The 26,823-nt window shown below is 34.8% G+C and overlaps 1 protein-coding gene across 4 annotated transcripts in view; it reads right to left on the bottom strand.

Moving 5' to 3' along the window:
- The window catches only part of LUZP2 (leucine zipper protein 2), a 423,667-nt gene that overhangs the window by 72,140 nt on the left and 324,704 nt on the right, over positions 1 to 26,823 (bottom strand). For all 4 annotated transcript variants that reach the window (XM_032488380.1, XM_032488378.1, XM_032488379.1 and 1 more), the window contains exons 6-7: positions 16,226 to 16,288; positions 11,595 to 11,657 (exon numbers count right to left, since the gene is read on the bottom strand). In XM_032488380.1, coding sequence (XP_032344271.1) covers positions 11,595 to 11,657; positions 16,226 to 16,288 — 126 coding nt within the window. The remainder of the gene's footprint in view (positions 1 to 11,594; positions 11,658 to 16,225; positions 16,289 to 26,823) is intronic.

The raw sequence follows: 26,823 nt of genomic DNA, 5'->3' as shown, positions 1-26,823 counted from the left end.
AAGGAACCAAAAGAGCCTGTGGGGAAAAGCCCATTACTTTATAGAATGAGTTTGGCATCTCTGTGGGAATCAGATAGGTGTACATAAAAATAATCAACTATAACCAAGGATCAGAAGGGGTTCTTCAACAATCAGAATTTTTTAAGAAGGGAAAAAACCTACTTTGGAATGTTATGAACCTTAATCACTGAACATTTACACTCAGAGGCAATGCTGTCAGGGAGATTAGCCAATTTTGTGCAAGACACTAGCATCGAAGGTGTTCTAGGACCCTTTTAATGTGAAGCATCTGTGTTGTTGACAACTTATGTAACAAGTTGATCTGACTTGTTTCTCAAAGGGGGTTCGTTAAGTCCAAATGACAATGTTAGGCAAGAAGAAATCTTTCTGCAGAGATATATCAGGGACAATGATTGAAGTAGGCAGTGTTGCCCTGGGGAAAGATTCCTGGTGAGAAGTACTTAGGGGTTCTGCTCTTGCCTTCATAAGCTGGACATTGCTTTTCATAAACTATGAAATTAGTGGAGAACTCTCCTTTTTAAAGTTCCTCTATATTGGATCTGTTGCAGCAGCTTTCCATGCAATTACCTTCGGAAATAATTGGCTTCTGTTTTATTACATGGTTAACAAACATCCTAGTTACTGAGTTAACAGCAATGAAATGAAATAAGTCAAGTAGATTCACAAATATGCTTCTGAAACGTCTCCTGCCATGACAAAGGAGAACATCAAAATGTGTTACCAAAAGAAGCAGCACTCAAGCAAGGACAGTAACTTGCTGTTGTTTTCTGAAATCACAGTTGGCATCGCCATCAAGATAAAAGATAGAGGAAATAAGGCATTTAAAAAAAATTATAATGAGTGAATCTGCTGTGTTTTCTCTGTTGCTTTTTCTTTTATATTCAAGATAAAGAATTATGTTTAAAACAGAGATGCTACGTTAATTGTTTCATATTGTAATTAGAGATGAGAAGCTATCTGACGATGACACATGTCCCTGAGTGATACTTCTGGTGCCCAAATTTGACTCTACAGAAGGCCATAATTTCTACTCTATAATTTCAGAACCTAAGACAACTTCTGATCAACAACATGTGTCAAACTTTCAGTGTGCTCAGAAGAAACAGATGTCTCTCACTGGAAAAAAAAAAACCCAAAAAATGACTATTTTAATGCACTAAAAAAAAGAGTCATTTAGGATCAAAAGAAATCAGTGCATCAATCGGTGGCTGTTATGCCTAGAACAGAAATAGCAGTATTCCAGGCAAGTCCCACAAAAAGAGTGATTTTCCCCAAAGGTCTCACGATGGCCCCACTGCTCTAGATATGCTGCAAGCAAGGACCTGTGTGAAGTCAGTTGAACCTTATAAAGACTGTGGGCCCTTCTCAGAGGGAGGACAGCTTGCTAAGCCAAGACACACATGCAATATGATGGATAGGAAAAGAATAGGTAGGAAAGTTCGACAATTCAAGGCTCATCTCAGCCTCTCCGCCCCATGGAGAAATGTTCTAGGGCTGGTCTAAACTTAATTGGCTTCAATCTGATTTTCTGCACAAAGATTCTCACTTATGCATCCTTATTCCTTAACATTCCTTAGCCTTCAGGTCATTTCTCTACAAAATCTTTGCAAATATGTAACAGTTATCATTTGCTACAAAGGTAAAACAATGGTGAGCAATTACTGCAGAGTAGCTCTGTAGACAGAAGACTGTATAGGCAAAATATTTAGCACTCTTCAGGGATGGCAAATAGGTACTAACTTAGGAGCATTCAACTCTTAGAATGAGAATGACTTCAAGACTAGATTTCAAGCTCAGTGGAAAAGAGTACCACGACCCATTAGCAAGGTATAGAATGGGCAGTCACAGGGTGTGGGAATGGGAACACACAAAGGTACTCACTTTTTTAAATGTATTTACAATACCTGGCTTAAACTACTTAACATGTTTTATTTTCTTGTGTGATAGGTCACAACTTTCTTTTTCCCCCCAAATCTTGAATTAATGATAAAATTTGGTTAAGAAGATAAAATTTTTAAAAACATTATTTGAAGTTATGAAGATTTTCTGAAAATAATTTCTAACATAATCATCAGCCTGACAGTTTTCTAATATACCTCAGTTTTCTAGTAAGTGAAAAGAGTAAGAAAGAAAAAGACAGAAACTTGGAACAAGCATAGCATTCTCATAACAGCCAGAGAAAGCTCTGCTTACCATTGTCTGAAAGTACTTAGAATGATAGAAGGTGAGGGCCAATTTGTAGAGCAATGGTTCTCAAATTGTGAAAATTTTGGATATGTACAGAACATTCGAAAATCTGATAAATTATACAAGCTCCTCTCCAAGAAAAATGCCATATGCAAACCTATAAAAATTATGGAAAAATTATGAGGCATCAACATCTTTCTGAAATTCATCCATTGACTTCAAATCCCTTGCTAAAGTACGAAGGGTCAAATGGAAGGAAAACCACTTTGCTTAGTGCCTAATAGATAATGTGTGCTCAGTCAACAATTTTGAACAAAGGAATGAACATGAGATCAGGAAGCTTAGACTGAAGTTGTGTAGTCAGTCATAGATAAGTCCCTTTACAGCTCTGAGCTTGGTTGCTTAAAAAGTCCTGTACTGTTAGTGATTTCAGTATTTGGAATACAGTTCTGGAGAAGAATTAATGTTTAATAAGTTTAAATTTGCTATGACTTATGATAAGAGATACCTGTGTCTTTTAACAACCTGCAAATATACACCGATAATAAGAAAATGGGTGAGGCGAGTTGGTTTTTGAGCTTTGAAAAATGGGAGGAGGAAGCCTGAAAAGTTGGGTTAATTTGGACAAGGTCAATTAAATTTCTCCTATTTCTTACCACAGAAGGTACTTCTATGCTGTAGTTTTAAAAACTTGTAGGGTAGATAACAAGAGACTTCTGTTCCAAACAATTGCTAATTGTAAACTGAAAATATCTTAATTTTGTATAGAAAATGCTTATGTTTTTAAGCAAATGCATTGGATACTAGCTAACAACAGATATTATTTTTTATGTCACCAAGTTTTATTTATTTCCAGCTATGCATGTTTGCCTTTTTCAATCTTTGAGTACATTAGGTAATGTTTCTGATAAAGTATAATCTATAAATTCCCCTAAGATACAAAGTAGAAATATAACCGTGAAAAATGTGATGTAGTGAAGTCAAAAGACTTACATTAGAATAAAACTGCCACTTACTAGTTCTATGATTTCACACAAGTTTTTAACCTTCTCTAGGACTTGTTTTTCTGATACATGATAAGGTGACAACATTACCTGCCCTGACTGACTCACAGAATTATTTTGAGGCACAAATGAATGTGTTTTGAAAATTAAACTTTGTTAAATCACGTAAGAAAATGAAATCAGTAAACCCTCTAACCTCTTCTGCAAGGTGCCTACATTTTTAGGGCCAAAACTCATTTAACTGGCGATAAACTGACACATAACAAATGAGTGGCACTGAAAATGCTTTTGCTTATTAAAAATGGTTTAATATGTGGATGAGATAAATGTAAATTGATGAGAGACAGATGCACAAAAATTATGTTAAATTACACAAGGGTTTAAAAATTCAGGGGCAACTGCTTCACAGAATTCCCTTATAGAAGACTCAAATCATCAGAAAATAATCTGACACTTGTTGGTATCCATACTTGGGGGAATTCATGTGGCAGTGTCCCTGTTTTCAGAAGCAGACACCAGTTGAACGCATCTGGTTTCTAGAGAAAGTAGCAGTAAGAACACATGCCATTCTGATGTCTGAGTTTCAGAAGGAATGAGTGCATCTGTTCTGTCACCAAATATGCCAGAATAATTGTCAGAATCTTGATACCATGGTATACATGTACTATGGTAATTGTTATCAAAGGAATAACTATAAATTCCGTCAAAAATACTGAGCCAAGAAACTCTAATAAGTCACTTCAATTTAAAATAAATAAAATAGTTATGATCTCAATCTGCTAATAAATTAACTTTGAAAATAAATATTTTGGTGGCCTTGAGTAATTATCAAACTTCTCAAGGCCTCAATACCCTCATGGCAAAATGGATCCTACAACTTCTCCTTTCTGTCTCATAGAGATTGTAGTGAGGATCAAATGAAATAATGTACATCACGGCACTAGGTAAAGTATAAAAAGCTAAAAATAATTAAGGCATTATTTTTATCGCTAGACTATAAACTCCATGTAGGCAGTAATTTAGTTAATTCACTATTGTATTTCAAACACCGAATGACACAGGGTATTAAGTTGCTTTTATTCAATAAATAACAGAAATAGTCACAAAACCAGCATCTCTCCCTCAGTGGAGATCTAATATGTCATGGTCTTTTCATGAAACCCCTGGAATGCATCCAAAAAGAATGTCTCAGAAGACTGGAATGTGGGGAAAGAGACGGATACTAGGACCAAAAAAGTGTGACCATATGAAGGTCAAGACATTGCCAAAGAGGTTTGTAAGAACTAGAGGACAAAGAAAGATGGAATATTCTACCTGTGCTACAACTAGTAAGTACTAGGAAGATGGTCAGGAATTTAGAGAGTGAAGAAGCAGACAAATAATGAAGAGAGAGCTGGTCACCAGGGAGACCACAGGAAGTAAGAAAAAGAAAGATAAAGACAGGGTAAAAAAAGACAAGGAAGAAGATTAGACACTGACTGTGAGTATGAACATATATGACAGATCTAAGTCCTTTCTCAGTTATATACTATGTCTACTATATTGATGGCCTCAGACCACTAGCTTTTTAGGACTCATTTTATACACACACATTAACACACATGCACACATTACAGTATGTGTGTATATACTTACATATATATACACACACACAGATCCTATACCTCAATACATCATACATACCTAAGTTATTTTGAGGGATAAATGAGACAATGCATAATATCTTACAAGTTCATGATTAGTGCTCAATATATACCAGTTGTTAGTATTACTAGAGATTTTCTAATTCTACAGAGTCAAGAGCACACATTTAGGGGGAAGGGTATATAGCTCAGTGGTAAAGAGCATGTTTAGCATGCATGAGGTCCTGGGTTCAATCCCCAGTACCTCCATTAAAAATAAATAAATAAATAAATCAACATTAAAAAAAAAAGATTACACATCTCAATGGGAGCAATATAATTTTAAAGGAAACATATACTTTGAATATATTTACTATCAACACGTCATGTGTTATTTTCTATAAATGTATACATACTATAAATACTATTAAATGAAGATTGACATTATGCTTATGATTTAAAGAGACCAAATATTAGCAATATGACATGGTGAACAGAACCTTCAGCAAAGGCATAAATATGTAAGTCTTCATATAGGGAAAGTTAGTTTAGGAAACTTGTCATGGACAAAATATATGTTAAAAAGACGTCCCACCCAGACTGTATCTAATCCTTAGCCTATGGAACATAGAAGTGATTTCAGAGATAACTTCCAAATAATTACAGCAGTGTCTCCTTTTAAGAATCTGGTATCAAAACTCAAAACTGTCCCTTATTCCTACCTCAATAGGAAAGTTGATAAATTCAACTTTTGGTGACTGGAGACCATTTTAGAAATTGTTTTGAAATGACCAAGACAACAACAAAAAATGTTAAGTAAATGAAATTAAATGGCTCACATTTAAAAATAAATGTTCAAGCTACCCAGTAATCATTTTATGGCAAATCAAAACAGTAATTTTCATTTTACAATCTCTCAAACAACAAAGTTTGTGTGGCTTTATTGCACGTATTATTTAGTTAATTACTGCAATGGACTGAATTGTGTCTCCCCACCAGACTAGTACACTTGAAAAGCTAACCCACAATATGACTATACTTGAAGATGGGGCCTATAGGAAGGTAATTAAGGTTAAATGAAGTTTTAGGGGTGGAACCCTGATATTTGTAGGATTAAGGTCTTTGGAAGACGAGACATCAGAGAGCTCGCTAGGTCTCCTCCAAGTGAGGACACAGTGGAAAGGTGATTGCTGCAAACCAAGAAGAGGGCTCTCACCAGAAATTAAATTCTGCCAGACTTGATCTCAGACCTTCCAGCCTGCAGACTGTGAGAAAATAAATTTTTGTTGTTTAAGCCACCCAGTCCATTCATTCTATTTTGTTATGTTAGCCTGAACAGACTAATATTCTTACTTACCTACTCATTTATTCTTGTTTCTTTAATGAGAATACTCAGTACTAAAGAAGTCTTACTTAAACACAGCAATTTTTTTCTTAACTACACTGATGGGATAGTCAACTGGTATAATTTTATTAAGGGAGTTGACCTCAGCAAGATGAATGGCTAGGAGGTCCCAACATTTCTCTGCCTCCCACCAAAAAAATAAATAAATAAATAAACTATAAACTCATGAAAATATCTCAGGAAAAGCTGTGGACTATAATGAAGAAGGAGCAAAAACATGGCAGAACTCAAAAACTGATGATGGCCATATAGAAAAGTGTAGGAAGCATTTTACCCTCCTTACTCCATCGCCCAGTCTTCAGTAGCTCCGTGTCAGGCAGAGTCCCCATAGAGGAACTTCACCCCACAGGGAAAAGGACAGCAGAGAATCCCTGCAAGTCTCACCACTGTGGCTTCCGATGGTCTCCACCAGTACAGGTCCCAGCTAATGGAGCTTCCCAGAGTCCCTGCTGCTGAGTCTCTCCCCCAGGGCTGGAGCTATTGTTGCAGTGGGCCATGCCCTAAAAGGCTCCAGTCGCCATTCTTTGGGATTGAGATACATCAGTCTGTTGTGATATGTAAGACCAGAGCTGCCACTTCCCTGGGCTCTACCCCTCTTCCCGGTTCCCAGCTCTTACGTATCATTTCTGGGGACCACCTGGCTGATGCTCTGAGCCCCACCACTGGTCCCAGGTCATGGCTCTGATCTGTTAGTGCCAGGACTATTCTTCTGCTGGTCTGAGCCCCACCTTCTCAGTCCAACACACAGCTTTAATGGACCACCAGGGATAAGTTGCTGTTCTTCTGTGACTGCCAAAGTTGAGACTTTGTCCTATCAACCCCAGATTGTGCTGCTACTGCACTTTGCCCCCAGGGCCCAAGCCATTGCTGCACTCTGTCACCCCAGGGTCCATGCTGCTGCAGTCTGTGCTAACATTGAGCTCGGCTGATGGAGCCGCATGAGACTACACTGCTGTGCTCCCCTGGGAACATAAGACCACCTCACAGCCACATTCAGGGGGGAAGTCTTTCCCTACTGAAGCCAGGCCACTTGTGACAACATGGATGGGCTTGGAGGGCATTAGGCTAAGTGAGATAAGACAGAGAAAGAAAATACTGTGTGATGCCACTTATACGTGGAATTAAAAAAAAAAAAAAGCTGATTTTATAGAAACAAAAAATTGAATGGTGGTTGCCAGGTGCAGAGAAGAGGGAAAAGGGGAAATGGATGTCAAAGTATGCAAATTTGCACTTATAAGAAGAAAAAGTTCTGAAGATCAAATGTATAGTATGGTGACTATAGTTATAATGGGGTATTGTATCATTCTAAGTTGCTGAGAGTAGATCTAAATCATTCTCATTACACATACACAAATAAAGAGTTAACTATGTGAGATGATGGATGTGTTAATTATTCTGATCTTGGTAATCATTCTACAATATATATGCATATCAAATTATCTTATTGTATACTTTAAATATATATTATTGTATTTCTCAACTATTCATCATTTAAGTTAAAAAAATCCAAACTCCAAAACTAATGTGTATTAGATATCAATAATACTAAATTTTAAAAATAATTTTAGTGAATTACTTTATATTTAGTTACACGTTCAATAAAAACTATACCTCAGTTTAAAATAAGAACATATTTTTCATCAAAGTATAAATTAAAATCATAATACACACACATATAAGGAAAAAAGTCATTTTTGGCACACAAATCATAGAAATGTATTTAAATTTTTTATGAAGAAAGGATAATTAAAGGATACTTTTATATTTTGAAATTATGTAAAAAAGCAGAATATGTATAATATATAACCTATATTAACATATATGTTAATCACAAAGCAGATTATGGCTAGTATAAAAAGAACTAAACAGAAATATGAAATATTTCAAAATATTGGGTGTGTTCCAAGTGATGAGATTTTAAGTCTTTTTTTTTTTTTTGGCTTTATACTTTAAGACATGATTTGAAAATTTTCTATAATGAGAAAATAATACTTTTGAAATTAAAAAAATAAGTATATGTAAAAGTAAAATAGAGCAGCAAAATGGAGAGTAAGTATGCTAGAGAATATCAACTCCAAACTGAATCGAGGAGGATAAAAAGTAACTCAGGTCCTGGGCAAATAACAGTCCTCAGGGCCTCACTTCTTTCTTTAGTAGAGAATGTTTACTGCTGCTGGCAGCCTTCCCCAATCAAAAGCCAGCTCTCAAATATTAATTTGAACCCTGAATTTATCAGCATGTCTTGCAACTGTCAGCACATGCCATTATTTTTCAGATAAAATTCATGTGCTTCAGCAGCAGGCATTGCTCCTTCGAAGATTATCTTTACTAAAAACCATCAACCTCAAAATTGAACCAATTCTCAGGGAATTACTCTCAGGGAAATAAAATATTATATTACTTATTTAAGATTCAGCAAGTTATTACCAAAGAGATTTCACAGACTTATTGTAATAGGTGCATCGATAGATTCCTGTGATCACAAACCCTTTAGAGTTACAGGCATTGCTGGTTTCTACTACCTACTGCCCTAACGCATCTATTTATGTATGTGTGTATGTATTTATCCATTTATTTATTTAACGTATGTTTATATAAGACCTAAAATGTGCACTGTCGACATAAAAGTAAGCAAATAAAATGAGTTTGCTGCCATCAAGATGAGCAGATGAATATATTATAGCAGAAATTGTTGGTTGCCTCCCTACTAAAAATTAGTTTTCCTTTACTTTACTTCTAAAAGAAGCGATCTTTCATAGTAGAAGCTGAAAACACTAAAGTCTTGCTTTTGCATGGATACATGCCCAAGTTTGGAGAGATTTCTTAAAAAAATATTCTTCTATCATATCTTGGTGGAACCTCCAAAAAAGTTCTTCCTTTACAAAAATGATGATGCTCAAGGACAAGCATCTCTCCTTGAAACATTCTCTCTTCAACTTTATACACAGTCATATAGATCTTTAGACACTATACTGGTACAGTGAGGAATTAAAGCTTAGAACAAATCAGTAAACTGAGGGTCATGATATGAAAAAGTAAAAATACAAATAAAAAAAACTCTGGGTCCTTGCTGACATTATTTAGCTAATGAATAATTTAATTTAGCTACTAAAATTGTCATGCCTCTAGACCTGTTGTTATTTGAGTTAGTAAAAATCTAGCTGTTAAACAGTGTTTTGCGGAAAGCATATGCTTACAGCATCCTAATTTATGCAAATTCATAGCCTATTCATACACAACACACTTGATTTCATATATAAGTGCTCCTCTCAAAGTGAAATAAATAACAAGGCTTAGAAATAATGTCTCATTTTTTCAAGAAATACAGATTTTCAACAAATTATGATTTGATAATTTCTGAAAGTTGATAAATTAGTAATCTATATTTAACAACTGTCATATTACAAAGAAGTAAATCATTGAAAATTATTGGATCTCCTCGTTCTTTTCTCCCAATTTTTCTTTCTATAACTCTTCAATTTGAGAGATGAAATTCAAAAAATTTAGAAAGCCTCATATGATCATGTATTTTTGCATAAATCTCCCAGCCTAATACCTAAAACTTACCAGCTTTAGGAAGCTTGGCACTGGTTTATTATATTCCTGATCTTATTAAATTAAACTAATTCAGAGGAAGTATACGTTTCATTGCAAATGCAACCATATCACACAGAAACACTTTTTCCCCCCAATTTCAATTATTTGTTGTTGATGACTGCAAAAAGCTAAGGCTAAGTTGAATATAAAAGTTGACAGTCCAAGCTCAAGAGTCTCAGTATGAAAGATTAAAGGTAGACAGGCAAGTGCCTGGGACTGTATACTTTTATCATATTTATTTGTCACATATGATAAGCAGAGTACTGACAGTCAGTAAGCATTAATGAGAATTAATTCACAGTGTTCTTAGCGTCCTGGGGAAAATCTTGTTATAAGTGAGGTCAAAGGAATGGCAGGAAGCATATTTATGAAAAACTAAATGGCAAGATGTGCCCAGATTCACGACTTGTATGGAATGAGAATTTAATAAATACGGGTTTACATAATAGGAACAGCTTCCCACGACACTAAACCAAAAGTAAACATATCAAAGAAGAGTGAGAAGTCATTTCTCACTGTTTTCACTGGAAAAAAAAAAAAATGAAAGGATTTTCCAACCATTAAATAAAGTGAAGGATTATCTTTAATTTAAACCTGATATCCATAGATTGGGATGATAATTGTAATAAAAACACTTAAAAATAGATATTACACAGGAAGTAATCTGCACTTACTCATAAAACAAATTATTATTCCTACCACTAAGAGGCTAATACTCTATCACTCTGCTACTTTGGGAATGCAGATGTACCACAAGCACCATCAAAGCCACCTGCCTCTATCTCTGCCACTCAATGGAGACACCAAAGAGTATCTATTAGTTTCTTCTTGCTACAATAACAAACTACCACCTACTAAGTGGCTTAAAACTATAATTTATTCTCTTACAGTTCTGAAAGTCAGAAGTAAGAAATAAATTTTATGGCACAAAGTCAATGTAAGAAATCAATTTTATGATACAAAATCAAAGTATTGGCAGGGCTGTGTTTTTTCTGGAGACTACAGGGGGAAAACCCTTTACGTTGTCTTTTCTCCTCTACTTCTGTGGTCACACAGTCTTCTTCTTCTTTAGGACTTCTTGTCTCACTCTTACAAAAGACGTGTGTAATTACACTTAGGATCCACTCAGATAACTTGGGATAATCTTTCTATCGCAGGGTCCTTAACTTAATCACACCCACAAAGTCTCCTTTGCCATAAACTATAAACTTCACAGGTTCCACGGGTTAGCAAGCGTACATATTTGGGAGGCCCTTAGTCATTCAACCACAACCATAGTTTGTGATAGGTCTCTTACCTGTATATAGGACTTGACTTGTTAGTCTCATAAAGGAAAGTTCAATAACCAAAATCAATCAACCATGATTAAATATAAAGACTATCATAAAAAGATTTATGTAAGAACGTAGGTCTCCAGTGGACCTCATCTGTGGAAACTTGCTCAATATATGTTCTCCTTAACATAAATATTCTAAAGGACAATATTTCTCAATGTTGAATTAAACTAACTGAAGGTTACAAAGGGACTTTAAACACTTTGGAATGATGCCTGCCTTTGATTAAGAAGGTACCCAGGAAATCACATCTGTATTTATCTTCATTAATTAAGTAGGGAATAAAATGAAAGCACCTTCAGTCCAGTCAAATACAACTCTAATCCTTGTGAAAATCTGGAAATTAAATGTAAGCTAAATTATATTCTAGATAATTTAGGTATTGAGCTAGCCAGTTAGAACAGGAAGGGAGAAAGATGCTCACCTTAAATAATAAATCCTTCTTCCCATAACGAAGCTCCTTCAGCTGGGCTTGGATTTTCTTTGACTGTAAGAACAAAAACAGGGATTAGTGACTTAATTTCATTTATACTCTCAAACCTGAAAATTAAAATTCTTTTAAACTGCACAAGAATGAATTTTGCTGCCAAACAAAAAAGACCTCAATTATTTGGAAGTGAAACAGAAAAGCTTAATCTCTGCTTTGGGAGTCAGACTTCCAGCTATTCTAGGCAAGAAGAGACAACCAAAACCTGTTTAAAGGAGGCATATTGTTTAAAAGGTAGTATTTGAAGCCTCCTCTCGCCTCCCTCCCAACAAACACACAAAGAATCTGAGTCACCCAGGCATATCCAACAGTTCAATTTTAAATGCTAAGTATGTCTATGCATATGTATATACCTCAGTTTTCACTGCTTATATACAATTACATAACTTTTTGAGATGAAATATACATAAGTTTAAAATGACAACTATTTAGATTTGAGATACGTACAAAGGGAAGATAGCAAGCAAATGTGACAGAAGGTGAGAGAAGTAGCTAGAATGCTAAGATGTTGAGGTGAAGAGTGTTTGCCCTTCAAAGGAAAGCACTTTTTAAGAGGACTATTACAAACATGAAAGTGTTCATAGCAAAGGAATCTCTCCCAGCAGACATGTTTGTCTACCATTTGGAATATGTTCTGGTGAGCCCCAGATGCTGACCAAGCATTCCCATCTTTCCAGAGCACACCCAATTTCAAACACTCTAACATAAGGACCCCAGCTATTTGTCTTTCTACATCTGAGATGATACGTTCTGATTCTTCAACAGGATAAAAAGAACACATACAAATAGATTTATAGTCACATGAAAAATGATAGTTGAAAAAATAGTTGAGTGGGAATGCAAAATGGTATAGTCATTTTGGGAAACAGTTGGTACTTTCTTACAAAGATATATTATACATCAATTCTTTCTAGGTATTTACCTAGGAGAAATTATAACATATACATAAATGTTTATAGTATCATTATTCATAATAATCAGAAGCTGGAAATAATCCAGATGTCCATTAACTGGTGAATAGTAAGCAAATTGTGGTACATCCATGAAATGGAATACTAAAAAAACTGTTAGGCATTAAAAAAAAAAAAAAAGTAAGTCTGAAACAAAAGTATTATACTACTAATGCAAAAAAAAAGCATGCACCCCAATGTTCATACCAGCATTACTTCAATAGCAAAGATATGGAAGAACACTAAGTGTCCATCAACAGAATTGATAAAAAAAGATGTCATATATATATATATATATATATATATATATATATATATATATAGTAAAATATTACTCAGCCATAAGAAATAATGAAATTCTGCCATTTGCAAGAAGGTGGATGGACCTAGAGGGTATTATGCTTAATGAAATAAGTCAGACAGAGAAAGACAAATACTCTGTTATTACTTATATATGGAATCTAAAAAATAAAACAAATAAATCTAAATAAAAAAACTGAAACATAGACAAAAACTGAAACATTCAGACATAGAAAACAAACTAGTTGTTACTAACAGGGAGGGGAAAGAGGTGAGGGACAGTTAAGTGTATGGGATTAAGAGATACAAACAACTATGTGTAAAATAAGTAAGCAGCAAGGATATATTGTACAACACGGGGAAATATATAGCCATTGTTTTGCAGTAACTTTAAATGGAGTATAATCTCTAAAAATATTGCATCACTATGTTGTATACCTATGAAACTAATATAATCTTGTAAATCAACTATACTTCATTAAAAAGCAAAAGAAAAGAGTAACATAAATCAAGCACAGTTTCAGTTTAAATGTGGGATTTAATAGTCTTAATTTCTTACCTATTTCTTCAATATAGCTTTAAAAATTCTATCCTGTAATGCAATAGTTGCCAAACTTTAAGGTGCTCAAGAATCACCTGAAGGGCTTCTTAAGATGCAGATTAAGTCAGTGAAACTATTCTAGATGATACTGTAATGATGGATTCATGTCATATATTTGTCAAAACCCATAGCATGCACAACACCAAGAATGCACCCTAATCTAAACTAGAGACTTTGGGTGACAATGATGTGTCAATGCAGTTTCATCTATTACAACAAATTCACCACTCTAGCAGAAGATGTTGATAGTAGGAGAAGCTGTGTGTGGTGACAGGGGCTATATGGGAACCCTCTGAACTTTCTGCTCAATTTTGCTGTGAACCTAGAACTGCTCTAAACACATAGTATTTTTTAAAATGAACAAGCAAAAATAAAACAAAAGTAGCTGACTATAATACATAATAAGCTGCGAGATCCTTGTGGGATAATTATATCCTAGTAAATTGTGTTGATATGAAAATCCTCTTTAACAAATAAAACCTACTCATGTTTTTGAAATACGGTAATTTTTCAAGCATAAGTGAATGTCTTTGAGTCTTCCACTGAACCAACTGTAACTATGATTCAGTTTCCTATTGTGTTTCTAACCATGTAAGGTGGTAGAGTTTACAAAGTGGGGGACTGTGTTATGATGGCGTTAAAATTACTAAATCATCATCTAATGCTGGAAGCATCATCAGAGTAGAATCTTGAAAGTGTTGTAAATGATACAGCAATAAAAGTTTCAAATATTAGAAACACAGTTTTTCACAGACATCCTGGTCAAGAGCCCACTGCACTGACTTACTGAATCAAGAAGTTGAAATAAATAAATAAAGAGAAAGGGCAAATGAATGAATTGTAATGAACATATTTCAATTTATTTCAACATAATACAATACGAATATCTAAAACATTCAGGAATTCCTACACAAGAATGCAGAAATAATTTATCCTCTAAGGAATTGAGATGAAGAAAGAAATATGAATCTTTCTTGAACTAAGGGGCTAAAAAGTATAGGTAGACCCAGGTTGTTGTTTGTTTGTTTTTTCAGTCTTCTGTTTGTTTCTAAACACAACAGACACCTTTTCCTTGGGGCCACCTTTCTCTCATGTACATGGGTGTTGTGGGGACTCTGGGGACATGTCAACCATCTCAAAGTATAGCTTCAATCCAGATGGTTTTTATTCAAAACTTAGTTCCACTTGTCTACCCTCTTATGAATAATATTCAGGACCTGTACATTACATACGTGATTGTTCTAGAAACCTAGCAAATATGAACAATGTGAGAGTCCATTTATGACCAAATAGAAAGGCACAATAAAAAAAAAAAAAACACTACACAGGCTCTTATCTATAAGCTATTCAGTTTGATGATTCACCTTTAGTTTCCATGTATTGAAAAGTTCTATTTACTCCACATATAATATTATTGTAAGGACATTATAAGTGGATTATTATATTGCATCGTAGACTCTAACTTCAGTGTTGACTATAATGACTTTTGCATGTCCACCAAGGCATATTCTCACCTTCTTTAATAACAAACAAACAAAACAACAAGTTCTGGATGAGCACGTGACTACTAACCTAATAGCTTTTTCCAGCCTCCCTTCAACTTAGCTGGGCATGTGGCCTAGTTCTGGCAAATAGGATTCAATGACACATGTGCCATTACTTCCTAGATAGACTCCCAAAGCGCCCTGCTTGTGAGTCACCAGGTCCTCTTCCCTGTTCCTCCTGCTAGAACGTGATAATAACACGAAAAGGTTTTTGGAGTGAGAGGTGGCTCCGTATTTAGGAGATGATAGAGGTAGTTCGCCAGCTCTGTGCCTTACTTCTAGACTACTCTGGGAAAAGGAGTAGTAAGCTTTCAGTTTGTGTAAGCCACTGTTCTTTTTTTACCTAAACCTCTTTCCTTCCCTCTTCCTCACAAGCATCAGATCTTTATTGAGGTATGAAGACTATTATCACCTTGTTCCTTATCATTCATAGGCTTTTCCATTAATTTTTTTTTTGTATAACTAATCCTATCTTCGTGTATGCTTTTTTGAGAATTCAGTAACACACTGACTATTGTCTCCTTGAGGTACAAAGAATCACTTACTACGGCACTATTTCTACCATCTCACTGCTATCACTTAGAATTACTCACTGTGAGTTATATTTCTACAGCATTAAATAGGGGATCATAAAGTACCGGTGGATTTGGAAGATCAAGAGTACAAGAAATTGATTTTAATTAAACTTAGATTGAAAAGAATGACTTTTTTCCCCCTAAGAAATCCATGAGACAATATTCTCATTAAACCAATAAATGTATTTGTTCCTTAAGTTTTATGGTCGACCCTGGAATCCTCATTTTGACACTCAACTGCCATTGCAAAACTGTGCAGACATCACATAGGGCACCAAAAATGAAAATTTAATGGATCTTCAGGTGTTTGCTATTAAGGGCATTCTGATAATCCAGTTAAGGAAGGAATTCAGAATATTATTTAGAAAAGTAACACTTAACTGGCTAAAATTTTTTCTTTTTCCTTTTGGAGATGAAATGTTAAAACATCCAAAAACATCCAAAAGTTAGACAATGTGTTTTTATTTTGTTATTCCAACATTTGTATTTATGTTATAGAGGGAAAAAACAGCCACCAGATGTCTGGGTTTTCAAAGAAATCTGGCCCTAATATTGTTTCTATCCAGTTAAAGCTATAAGAAAGGGAAAATTTACTCACCTCTTCTGCATGCATGCCACATAGCTTGCTTCCTGACAAGAGTTTGTTTTTCAAGCTCTTATTCTGAGGAAAGAAACATAGTTTTATTGCTGAGGAGTTATAAAATATTAACAATTTCCTTAAAGATGTCAGCAGCATTTCTCTATGTTTTGTTCACAAATAAGTCCTTCGTATGGGATGTAATGGATTTACATACACTGAGTAGAATCTGTAATGTAAAAGAATGTTTCTTTGATTCAGTAAACTTTTTTATGTATTAGCATTAACACATTCATTAGAAAATACGGAACTTCATTTGGTCTTACATTTAACTCTGTTTCATTGTATTTATGTATGTTGTTTTATAAAACAATTTTAGTATCAAATTTGCAATTTATGCTATTTTCTGAAAACACCCTTCTAAACAGCCAGCACTTATAGCTACTATAAGCTGGATGCTGGTCATCTCGGACGCTAGTGCAATATGGTCACAGACACATCAGAGTCTGAATTTGCTTTAAACATAAATGGTTTTGGAGTCCTCTTATATTCTGGCATCTGTGCATTGCCCTCAAAGGTTTCTTTGTTTTTCTTTATTAAAGAATCATCTTGATGCTCAGAGCCTAATTCTGCTTCCAGGCCTCTAAGTGTACTCGCTCTGCTGGGCTTGAGTGCAGACAGACATGTTAACCCTATGAACCCATCATAACTGCCATAGATTCATGGACAAATGTTTGTTATTTCAGAAATGGAAGCCACCTATTAGCCATGTGAATTTAAACCCTTGCAGGTATTCAATTATATCTCTCTCATTACACTCAGGCTTTCCTGTCTGTCCCATTCTGAGTACTTAAGCTTCTTTTAGACAGGCAGCCTAAAGGAGAGCAGAAAACTTTGTAAAACCCACAGGATTTAGACTTTGCACCATCTCTGCAGGAGCAAACAGCATAACAATGTAAAGTACATCCCATACATAATGCCTCTAAAGAGAGTCAATTTGATGAGCATCATAAGCAAATTGAACTAAATTTATGCAGCGTGAATGAATAACTGAATGAATGAAAACGTCAAATTTAAGACTTCTTCTCTCACAATTCCCACCTGATTATGAACATCATTTCATATTTTATTTTCTTGTCATGCAGAGAAAGGGTACAGTTGCCTCAGTTTGAAAGAATTCTTTGTCTAACTTTTCCTCTTTACCTAAGTGTTGAAAGTCTAAAAGACTCATTTAGAATTTCAGTACCATGAAATGTTTTACACAAATGAGAAGTTATCTGGATTCATTCAAGTAATGTATTTTAGCAAATATTTGTACTCATCATATAACAAAACACAGATTAGGGTTTTTAAAGAGAATTTAATATATATTATTCCTGTATTTAAAAGCTCAAAAACGACAATAAAGGGATACATACTGATGTTCTAACTCTGCAGTGTTGCTCAGTTTGTAGGTTAAAAAAATACCCCAGTTTTCCTTCTGCTTATGTCTATTTATGATACCTTTGGTATGCAATCTTAAATTCTTTTTCTATGAAAATTATCTATTTTTCTTTTTGATTTCTTCTGTTGTTTTTGTACATAAGAGATGTCTTCACTATCTCTAGAGATTTGTTATTCACTTAGATATTCCTCATTTTGATGGCTATAGTCTTTTAGAGGAAAGACTGGTGAAATTCAAACAAGGTGTATAGTTTGTTTAGTAGCATTGTATTAATGTTAATTTTTTGGTTCCATAACTGTTTGTAATGTCTTTTCGGACCTGATAGTTAAAGCACTAGCAACAAAATAAAAAATAACAAGTGAGACTGCATCAAACTAAGTAACTTCTAAAGAGATCATTAACAAAGAAGAGAAAACAAAAGTCCAAAAAGGTGCAAACCATGTATCTGATAAGGGGTTGATATCTAAAACATACAAAGAACTCATACAACTCAATAGCAAAAAACAAATAATCTAATTTTTAAAAAATGGACAAAAGACCTGAATAGACATTTCTCCAAAGAAGATATAGAAAAGGCCAACAGGTACATGAAAAAATCCTCACCATCACTAGTAATTAGGGAAACACAAATTAAAACCATAATGAAATATCACCTCATGCCTGTTAGAATGGCCATCATTAAAAAGACAAGCGGTAACAAATGGTGGCATTAACGTCGAGAAAAGGAAACCTTTGTGCACTTGTTCATGGGACTGTAAATCAGTGCAACAACTATGAAAAACAGTATGGAAGATCCTCAAAAAAATTAAAACTAGAACTACCATATGATTCAGCAATTCCACTTCTGGGAATACAACCAAAAGAAAAGAAAACAATAACTTAAAAAGATATCTGTACACCCATGTTCATAGTAGCATTATTTATAATAGCCAAGATATGGAAACAACCTGTGTCTGCTGATGGATGAATGGATAATTACACATTACTTTAGCCATTAAAAAGAAGAAATCCTACCATTTGTGACATGGATGAAACTTGAAAGCATTATGCTAAGTGAGAAAAGCCAGAAAGAGAAACTAAAAAACAAACAAAGAACCAAACTCACACACACACACAAGAAGAGATCAGATTTATGGCTACCAGAGGCAGAGGGTGGAGGGAGGAGGAACTGGAGGAAGGCGGTCAAGAGGTACAAATTTCCAGTTACAGGATAAATACGTAGAGGGGTGTAATGTACAACATGGTAACTACAGCTAACACTGATGTATGGCATAGAGAAAAAATTATTGAGAGAAAATCCTGAGTTCTCGTCACAAGGAAAACATTTTTAAAATTTCTTCTTTCTTTCCTTTTTATTCTATCTATATGAGAAGATGGCTGTTTGATGAATCTAATGTAATCTTTTCACAATATATGTAAGTCAAATCATCATGATGTACTCCTTAAACTTATACAGCAATCTATGTCAACTATTTCTCAATAAAACTGGAAACATTTAGAAATAAAAAGTTTAAATATCTAAAGAATAAAATTAAGGTAAACAAATAAATACAGTTGAGACAAGATGAGTGAAGTACATCACTGACTCCTTGAGTGAAGTACATCACTGAGTCCTTATGTGTCAACACAAACTGTCCACGCATGAGTAAATGTATTAGAAATGATTATAAAGTTAATAATATATTTCAAAATTAGTGTATGTCATCTATGCTACTTAAAATTTCCATCTTCACTTAAAGCTTTTTCTCCCCTTTTTCCTTCCTTCTGCAATTTATTTTCTTTCCTTCTTTTCCTTTTGTTCATTTTGTTCAATTCTAAGGTGATAGATAAAGCAGTAAATACTTCTCTTGAAACGCGTAATAGACTTGGACGGTGCACCCAGCTCAGCAGAGGGAAGGCTGCCACTCCTCCACATGGATATCCTGTGGCCACCCCGAAAATGAGCAGTGATAATGGTGTGTATCCACAGTCTGCTCTGGCAGTTGGTAATTCTGGGCAACTATGTAAAACAATATGTTTCCATTAAGCCAGATGTCATTTCCAGAGCTTAAGAGTTAGAATATTTCACTATTTTGCAATAAATCCAGAACTGGGGATAATTAATTATAATCACCCGCAATGGGGCCAATCATGGGATATGAGGAAAACTTGTCAAGGCCCATATTGAGATTGTTCTTAAATGGCACTTTCTTCGGAAACACGGGTGGCCCAGAGCACTGGAGAGAGAACGGTCATTCGCAGACAATTCACTGATTGAATCTTTCCACTCAGTGCTACAGATCACACTTCCCAGAAGGAAATGACTTGATATCCTTTAGGCATTAAGACCACAGTCTTTACAGTTTTGTAATCAGACTTGTGTCATTTTATCTACTCCCTAAACAAGGGATCTCATCCCTATCAAATCTAATGAGGCTTTTACAAGACCTAAAGTAACAACTTACACGTGTCATTACGCCCAGAATGCTAGAATCCAATTATGATTATGCCTCACTTGAGGGTATATAATGAAGATTTAAAAAATCATCAAATGTTTTAATGTCTGTTTTTTTTTCTGCCTGTCATGCTTCTACTGTCTATCCCTTCTTCTAACAGCCATATCCTGGTTTTTCTCATGAGGAATATTTTTCCATGCTAATTCCATATGGCTTGGGTGACACTAACTTTACCCACTCTATCAAGGGGAACGGTAAGACTCAAGCTCAACCAAGAGTCTTGGTCCAGATTCGGTAACGTAACATAAATGTTGCTGATGAGAGTCAAATATAGATCTTTTATTTTCAAGAGTTTTTGAGGAACATGTGCTGAGGGTCATCGCTCACTCAGAACTTACCTGAGTCTGAGTATAATATAGATAAAGGACACATGAGTATGGAGAGAGAAATACTGAATCCCAGTGATGCTGTTTGGCCCCTCTCCCTCACTTCGTACTTGCCTGAAGCTAGTATATGACGCTTCTGGGTTTTTCAGCTACATGCTTCTAGCACTAGTCGCTCTGTTCTCTTGATACCATACTTAAATCTTTTTGTCCAGCCTACTTACCTAATCATTATTCTGTCACTGCCTTAGAATTCAGAATAGTACAAGAAACAAACCAATCAAAAAACCCACCCAAACATCCAGACTTATATCTAATGCTCATGCTTATCAGGATATGGGCAGAGAACATATCCATCTATCTTGGTTTCTTTAACTGAAAGGCAGATCTTGCTTACTGCCTACTAAATGAATGTCTCCCGAATGGATGCTGTGCAAATGTGGGATGGCTTAAAAATAACGTCCCTACAACCTTCTTAGGAAACTACCTTCTTGGGAATCTACCTAAAAATGTAATTCAGTATTTCCCCTTATCTATATGATAAATCTCAAACTCAAATCTGATAGTAACAAAATATTTTTAATAGTTTTGATTGTTGTCTGGGAACTTAAAATATCACATTTTTCAGTATAACTTAGATGGTAGCTCAAACCCAACATACATTCTGGGCCACAAAATAGAAAATGATATAAATCTAGCTTGTAATCTTGCTATATGTAAATGTTAAAAATTCCAAAATTACTATGAGTCTCCATTTTACACAGTCTTTTTAAATTAGATTAGTTATTAATTAGGATTTTTGTTTGCAAATAACTGAAACCAATAATGGCTAAATCAAGCAAAGTATGAATTTATTATGAAGATATCTTGTAGGATAAAGAGAAAACCTAGGGAATAAGATTCAGAAAATAGGCAGGAACCAAGCAGGAGGAGGTACCTATAATTATAAGACAGCAATAGAGTTACTATGACAATTGAATGAGATGCTGGAAATCAGCTGTACTTAATTAAAAAGTGAGTTGATGAGATCTCAATGAATTTTCATGGTGAAAGTAAAAATCTGGGAACACTTAAGATAGTCAAATATAATAAATTATGTAAATGTGTTTATCACAGTATTTTCTGGATTTAAATAAAATATACTACAGCTGCCAGGCAGCTGAAAACATGCGTTAATGTCTTCAAAGTGCAAGTAAGTGTAAACCAAAAGTAAAAACACCAGCAGTGCTATTCAAAATAAAACCAGAAATTGCTGTCTTACTGCAGAAAGCATCTCCTATTTCAGAACTTTCTAAAACTGTGCAGAAACCACTATATATGACTTCTTGAGATCCACATTTATTTCAATTGAATGTTTTTTTTTTAATCCTGAAAAATGGATATGCCCTTTCAAATGTCATTTCAGCAACTGGAAACTATATCCCATATGAAGGAAAGCAATAGAGTTTTGGGGTAATATGTAATGTAAATTCTTTGCTTTTAAAATACTGGCAGATATTATATTTTACAAATTCCTTAAGAGCCTTTACTGAGGACACTTTGGGAAAGGCATAGGGTACTGGACTGAGAGCTAACTATGAATGTGTATTTCATCAATACTTGGGACACACAGTTTTTTCTTTTTTTAATGTTTCTCTGAGATCAGGATGTGGTTTACAACATTACGCACTTTTCATTTAGTATTTACAATTCCTTCCACCCCAAGAAAGTTGTTAAATCAGACAATCCACTTTACAATTGATGATTCCTTAAAATTTCAGGATTGTTCTTGTTTTTAAATAAGAGGCAAAGAGATCAATAAAGGGGAGAAATTTTTCTCACATTTAGAAAAGCTCAGCTGCACAGAAACTGGGGAAAATTGGGAATGTATATATGGTCTTTTTATTTATTCTAAGCCATAAAGAAAGACAATATCAAATTTCAAAATGGATGAAGATAAAATTGTCTATAAAATAGTTTCAAATCGATAATGGACAAAAAGGCCTAAGGGAATCAGCTACCTATGTATTTCATAATGTAAATGTAGAACTTGAGACATCTGAAATATCTTCAGTCAATAAAAGACTTGGATATTCTCTTTAAAATATAGTAAAATAACACAGGCAGCAAGAAAGCTACTTAGTTAAAAACCAAATACTTTCTTTTCAAGTCATTCTGTTAAGTTTAATGCTATAATTTAATCTATATGTAGGCTAATTGATTTTTTAAATAAGATTTATATTTTTACAGAAAGATTTAGAATTGAGTAGACATGAGTTACAGGATCATTCGATAAACATTTAAATAAAATCACCATACAGTCATGCTATCATCCAAGTGATTGTAGACAATACCTCAGATGAGTTCTGGCCTCGCCAACTTGAATTCTAAATTGGTTGCAGGTGTAACAAAAGTTACACACGTGCTCAAAGGTTTCTTCATTGAGGTTATCTCAGGAAGAGGATGGGATACAGAACTTGGCTCTAATTCATTAGAAAATTTAAGAGTGCTTCAGGAGAGTTTTATTCTTAGCTAAGAACCAAACTAGCTCTAATGTCTAGTGTAAGTCATTTAATCCTTAGATACACAGTGTCTACATATGTAAAATATCTAGGTCATCTCTCAGATTTCTTGCAGCTTCAGGACAATTGAGAGGGGATATGGGGGACATGAGACGATGATTTTTGCTGATTTCAGGTAAGATACAATTGTAATACATTCCAATTTACTGAGTATATTAATTCTATATTCTCTGTACTGGCTAGCCTCATCCCCGACCTACAAGATAACTTTTCAAATAGTGTGGATATAATACAGCACAGTGGCTGGGTTCATAGGACAGAACAACTGTGCTTGATTCCTACATTTTTATAAGCTCTGTGATTTTGAATGCATCTTATAACCTCTGGTACCTCTGTTGTTTTTCCATTCATAAACTGAAGTAATTATCATGAACAATGGGGTGGTTGTATTAAATGAAATGATATAAGCAAGATACTTATAACAGTGACTGTCACATAGTAAGCACTCGATAAACATTAGCTCTTATTATTTCAGTAAGATTCAATTTGTCTTGCAAAAATAAAGAAGAGTAATCTTTTCTGATGATTACAACAACACTGCAAGAAGGTTGAGGGTTTTGGCATCACAATTTATGTATATATTATTATTTTAGAAGTTGACATGTAAGTCTCTACCTAATGAACCCTCTAATTCCTCTTACAAAGAAAGGTTTATTGTGAGAATCATTGCACTGAATAGTATTTCTCTTTATTTCTGATTTGTTCTTCTTTTAAAACAGACAATTCTCTTGGAAATTGAATGGGCTTCTGCTGTCATTAAAACTCCCTCCCCTTATCAGAGAGCTCTCATTCTAGTGGGTTAAAAAATGTTGCTAATTATAGGAGATGTCATTCATTCCAGAAATAGCTTCATGAAAAAAGCATTAATATTCCTGTCAACATTTATAAAAACCTTTTTTGTGTACTAGGAATGGAGCTAAAACAATCCCTCTCTTCAAGGAGTTCACAATCCATGAAGGAGTCTGACAGTAGCGTTCAAAGCCTCTGGAGAGGCACCTACTCAGGGAGTGATACTGAGCTGTCTTTAGATGTGTGAAGGAGTCAGTCAGGTAATAAGAAATGGCAAGAAAGCGAGAAGAGTTGTGCCCTAGAACACAGGACGCTCAAAAGAGTTGAGAGATTATGATGGGAGCAGGGCATTGGGGTTAGTCAAACAGGGGCCTGTATGCCATTGAAGGCATGACATTGAATGTTTCTCATGAAAGTCACATGATCAGATTTACTAGGAAGAATTTTGGGTTTCAAGTTCAGTAACATTTAAAGTTTGTACCCCACATAGGTTTACTTAGCAGCTAAGTTTAAGGCAATATTTGATAGGGAAAATTAAAAACTCATACAACTCAGTAACAACAACAACAAAAAATCTCATTAAAAATGGGTGAGGAACTGAATAGATGTTTTCCCAAAGAAAACATATAAATGGCCAACAGGTACATGAAAAGGTGCTCAACATCACTGATTATCAGGAAAATGCAAAGCAAAACCACAATGAGCTATCACTCCGTATCTGTTAGAATGGCTGTTAAGAAAAAGAAAAGAGATAGCAAGTGTTTTCCAGGAGAAAAGGGAACACTAGTGCACCGAGGCGGGGAATGCAAATTGATGCAGCCACTACGGAAAACAGTACGGAGTTTCCTCAAGACGTTAGAGATAGAAATACCCTAGGATTCAGCAATCCCACTTGTGGTATTTATCTAAAGGAAATGAAATCAGGATTTTGAAGAGACCTCTGCACTCCCAGGTTTATAACAGCATTATTTACAAAAGCCAAGATACGGAAACAACCTAAGTGTTTGTCAGTGGATGAATGGAAAATGATGTGGTATTGATTATATATTTATACATACACCTACAGTTCAGAATATTATTCATCCATGAGAAACAAGGAAGTCCTGTCTTTTGTAACAACATGGATGGACCTTGAAGGCATTATGCTAAGTGAGATAAGTCAGACAAAAATAAATATTGCATGATATCTCATACATGGAATCTAGAAAAGCTGAACTTGTAGAAAAAGAGAGTAGAACAGTGGTTACCACGAGCTGGATAGTTGGGAAAATGAGATGTTGGTCAAAAGGTACAAACTTCCAGTTAGAAGATGAATAAGTTCTGGGTATCTAATGCACAATATTGTGATTTATAGTTAATGAGACTGTATTATATAATTGAAAGTGTCTGAGAGAGTAGATCTTAAATGTTTTCACCACAAAGAGAGAAATGGTAATTATGTGAGGTGATGGAGATGTTAGCTAATGCTCTGGTGGTGATCATATTGCAATACATAGATATATCAGGTCAGTGTGTTGCACACGTTAACCTTAGACAATGTTATATGACAAATACAACACTAAAATTGGGGGAAAAAAGCACTGAGTGCTGAACATATGTGTGTGTTTAAACTAGTATTTGTTGAATGCTTATTTTGTGCTAGGTACCAAAGTACATTACATACATGATTTCACTGAAATTTCACAGCAGCCATACATGCAAAAAATCCTTAATTATCTGCATTTTAGAAATGACAAACCTGAGGAATAATTCTGTTACTTAACCTGCTCATGTTCAAGCAGCTACTAAGCGGCAGGGCTGGGACTGGTCCAGGTCTACGCACTGCCAGAACCCATGTCACTCTTTACCACACTGTATAGTTCTTACCAATTCTCTGCTTGTGGAAAACAAACAAACAAAACAAAATAAAAACAATAAAGACAAGGCCTGGATTTCTACTGAATAATACATGGGCAATAAACAAAATGTACATAAACATGAATTTGGTTTTAATTCCAGATACATACAATTTCACTGGCCAATAAAACCCCACTAAGGCAATACAATAAATTATGATTTATAAATAACTTTGCCCTGAAAGCAGTAACTAGGCAAGGGAAATTTGTAGTGAAATCACTAGGAAAGATCGGCTAATTCACTTGTAATTACTCCTGAGGATGTTTTCTTCCTGATTTGCCCAGTTAAGACTTGAACACCTGCCACCCTCTCTTTACAATTCTGCAGGGAATTCCCAGCCCAATAAAACCAGTTCATCCTAGGAACCCAGCTGAGAGATTTACAGCAATTGATGTGAGATCTCCTTCTTTCTTATTTATGTATTTATGTATTTAGTGGGAAGAGGTAATTAGGTTTTTTTTTTTTTTTAATGGAGGTACTGGGGATTGAACCCAGTACCTTGAGCATGATAACACATACTCTACCATTGAGCTATACCCTCCTCTCTTCCTTCTTTCTTTGACTTTAGGGGACAACTGTATTCTTTTATTGGAATTTTACTAAAATGTATTTTACCATTTCCTCAGGCCCAGGATAGAAACAGCGTTAGAACATATTTCCACATTCAAATACAAGTGGTACAACAGCATAAGACGTATCAATGCTATGCCATTGAGAGCCAGTGTCATTAACTTTAAAAACTACCTTGTTCAATCTTTGCTAACAAGTCGTCATTGCATTCATGATGACTAAAGCTCATCGATGCCTACTTATCCAAACAAATGTAGACCTAGTTTGTTATTTATGGTTTAATTGAAGCTCACTAAATATTGACCGTTGTGAACAATCCCTCTTAAGGTAAGTACTAGTGAGGATCTGATGTCATAATTCAAGCTAGACAATAAAGTTAAATGTTGTAAATTTCAAAGGCAGATCATTTAATTAACACCTGGGGTTTGTATTCCTCCCAGAATCACTGGAAAATGCCCACGAGGTGTGGCAGGAAGAATAGATTTACCGTTCGATTTTGTATTCTACCCTGACATGAATTAGTCCTGTTAATGGCTTTATG

Source organism: Camelus ferus, chromosome 10, assembly GCF_009834535.1.
Source record: "Camelus ferus isolate YT-003-E chromosome 10, BCGSAC_Cfer_1.0, whole genome shotgun sequence".
NCBI lineage: Eukaryota > Metazoa > Chordata > Mammalia > Artiodactyla > Camelidae > Camelus > Camelus ferus.
Note: the sequence above shows the minus strand (reverse complement) of the source record. Positions and strands in the feature narration are given on the sequence as shown.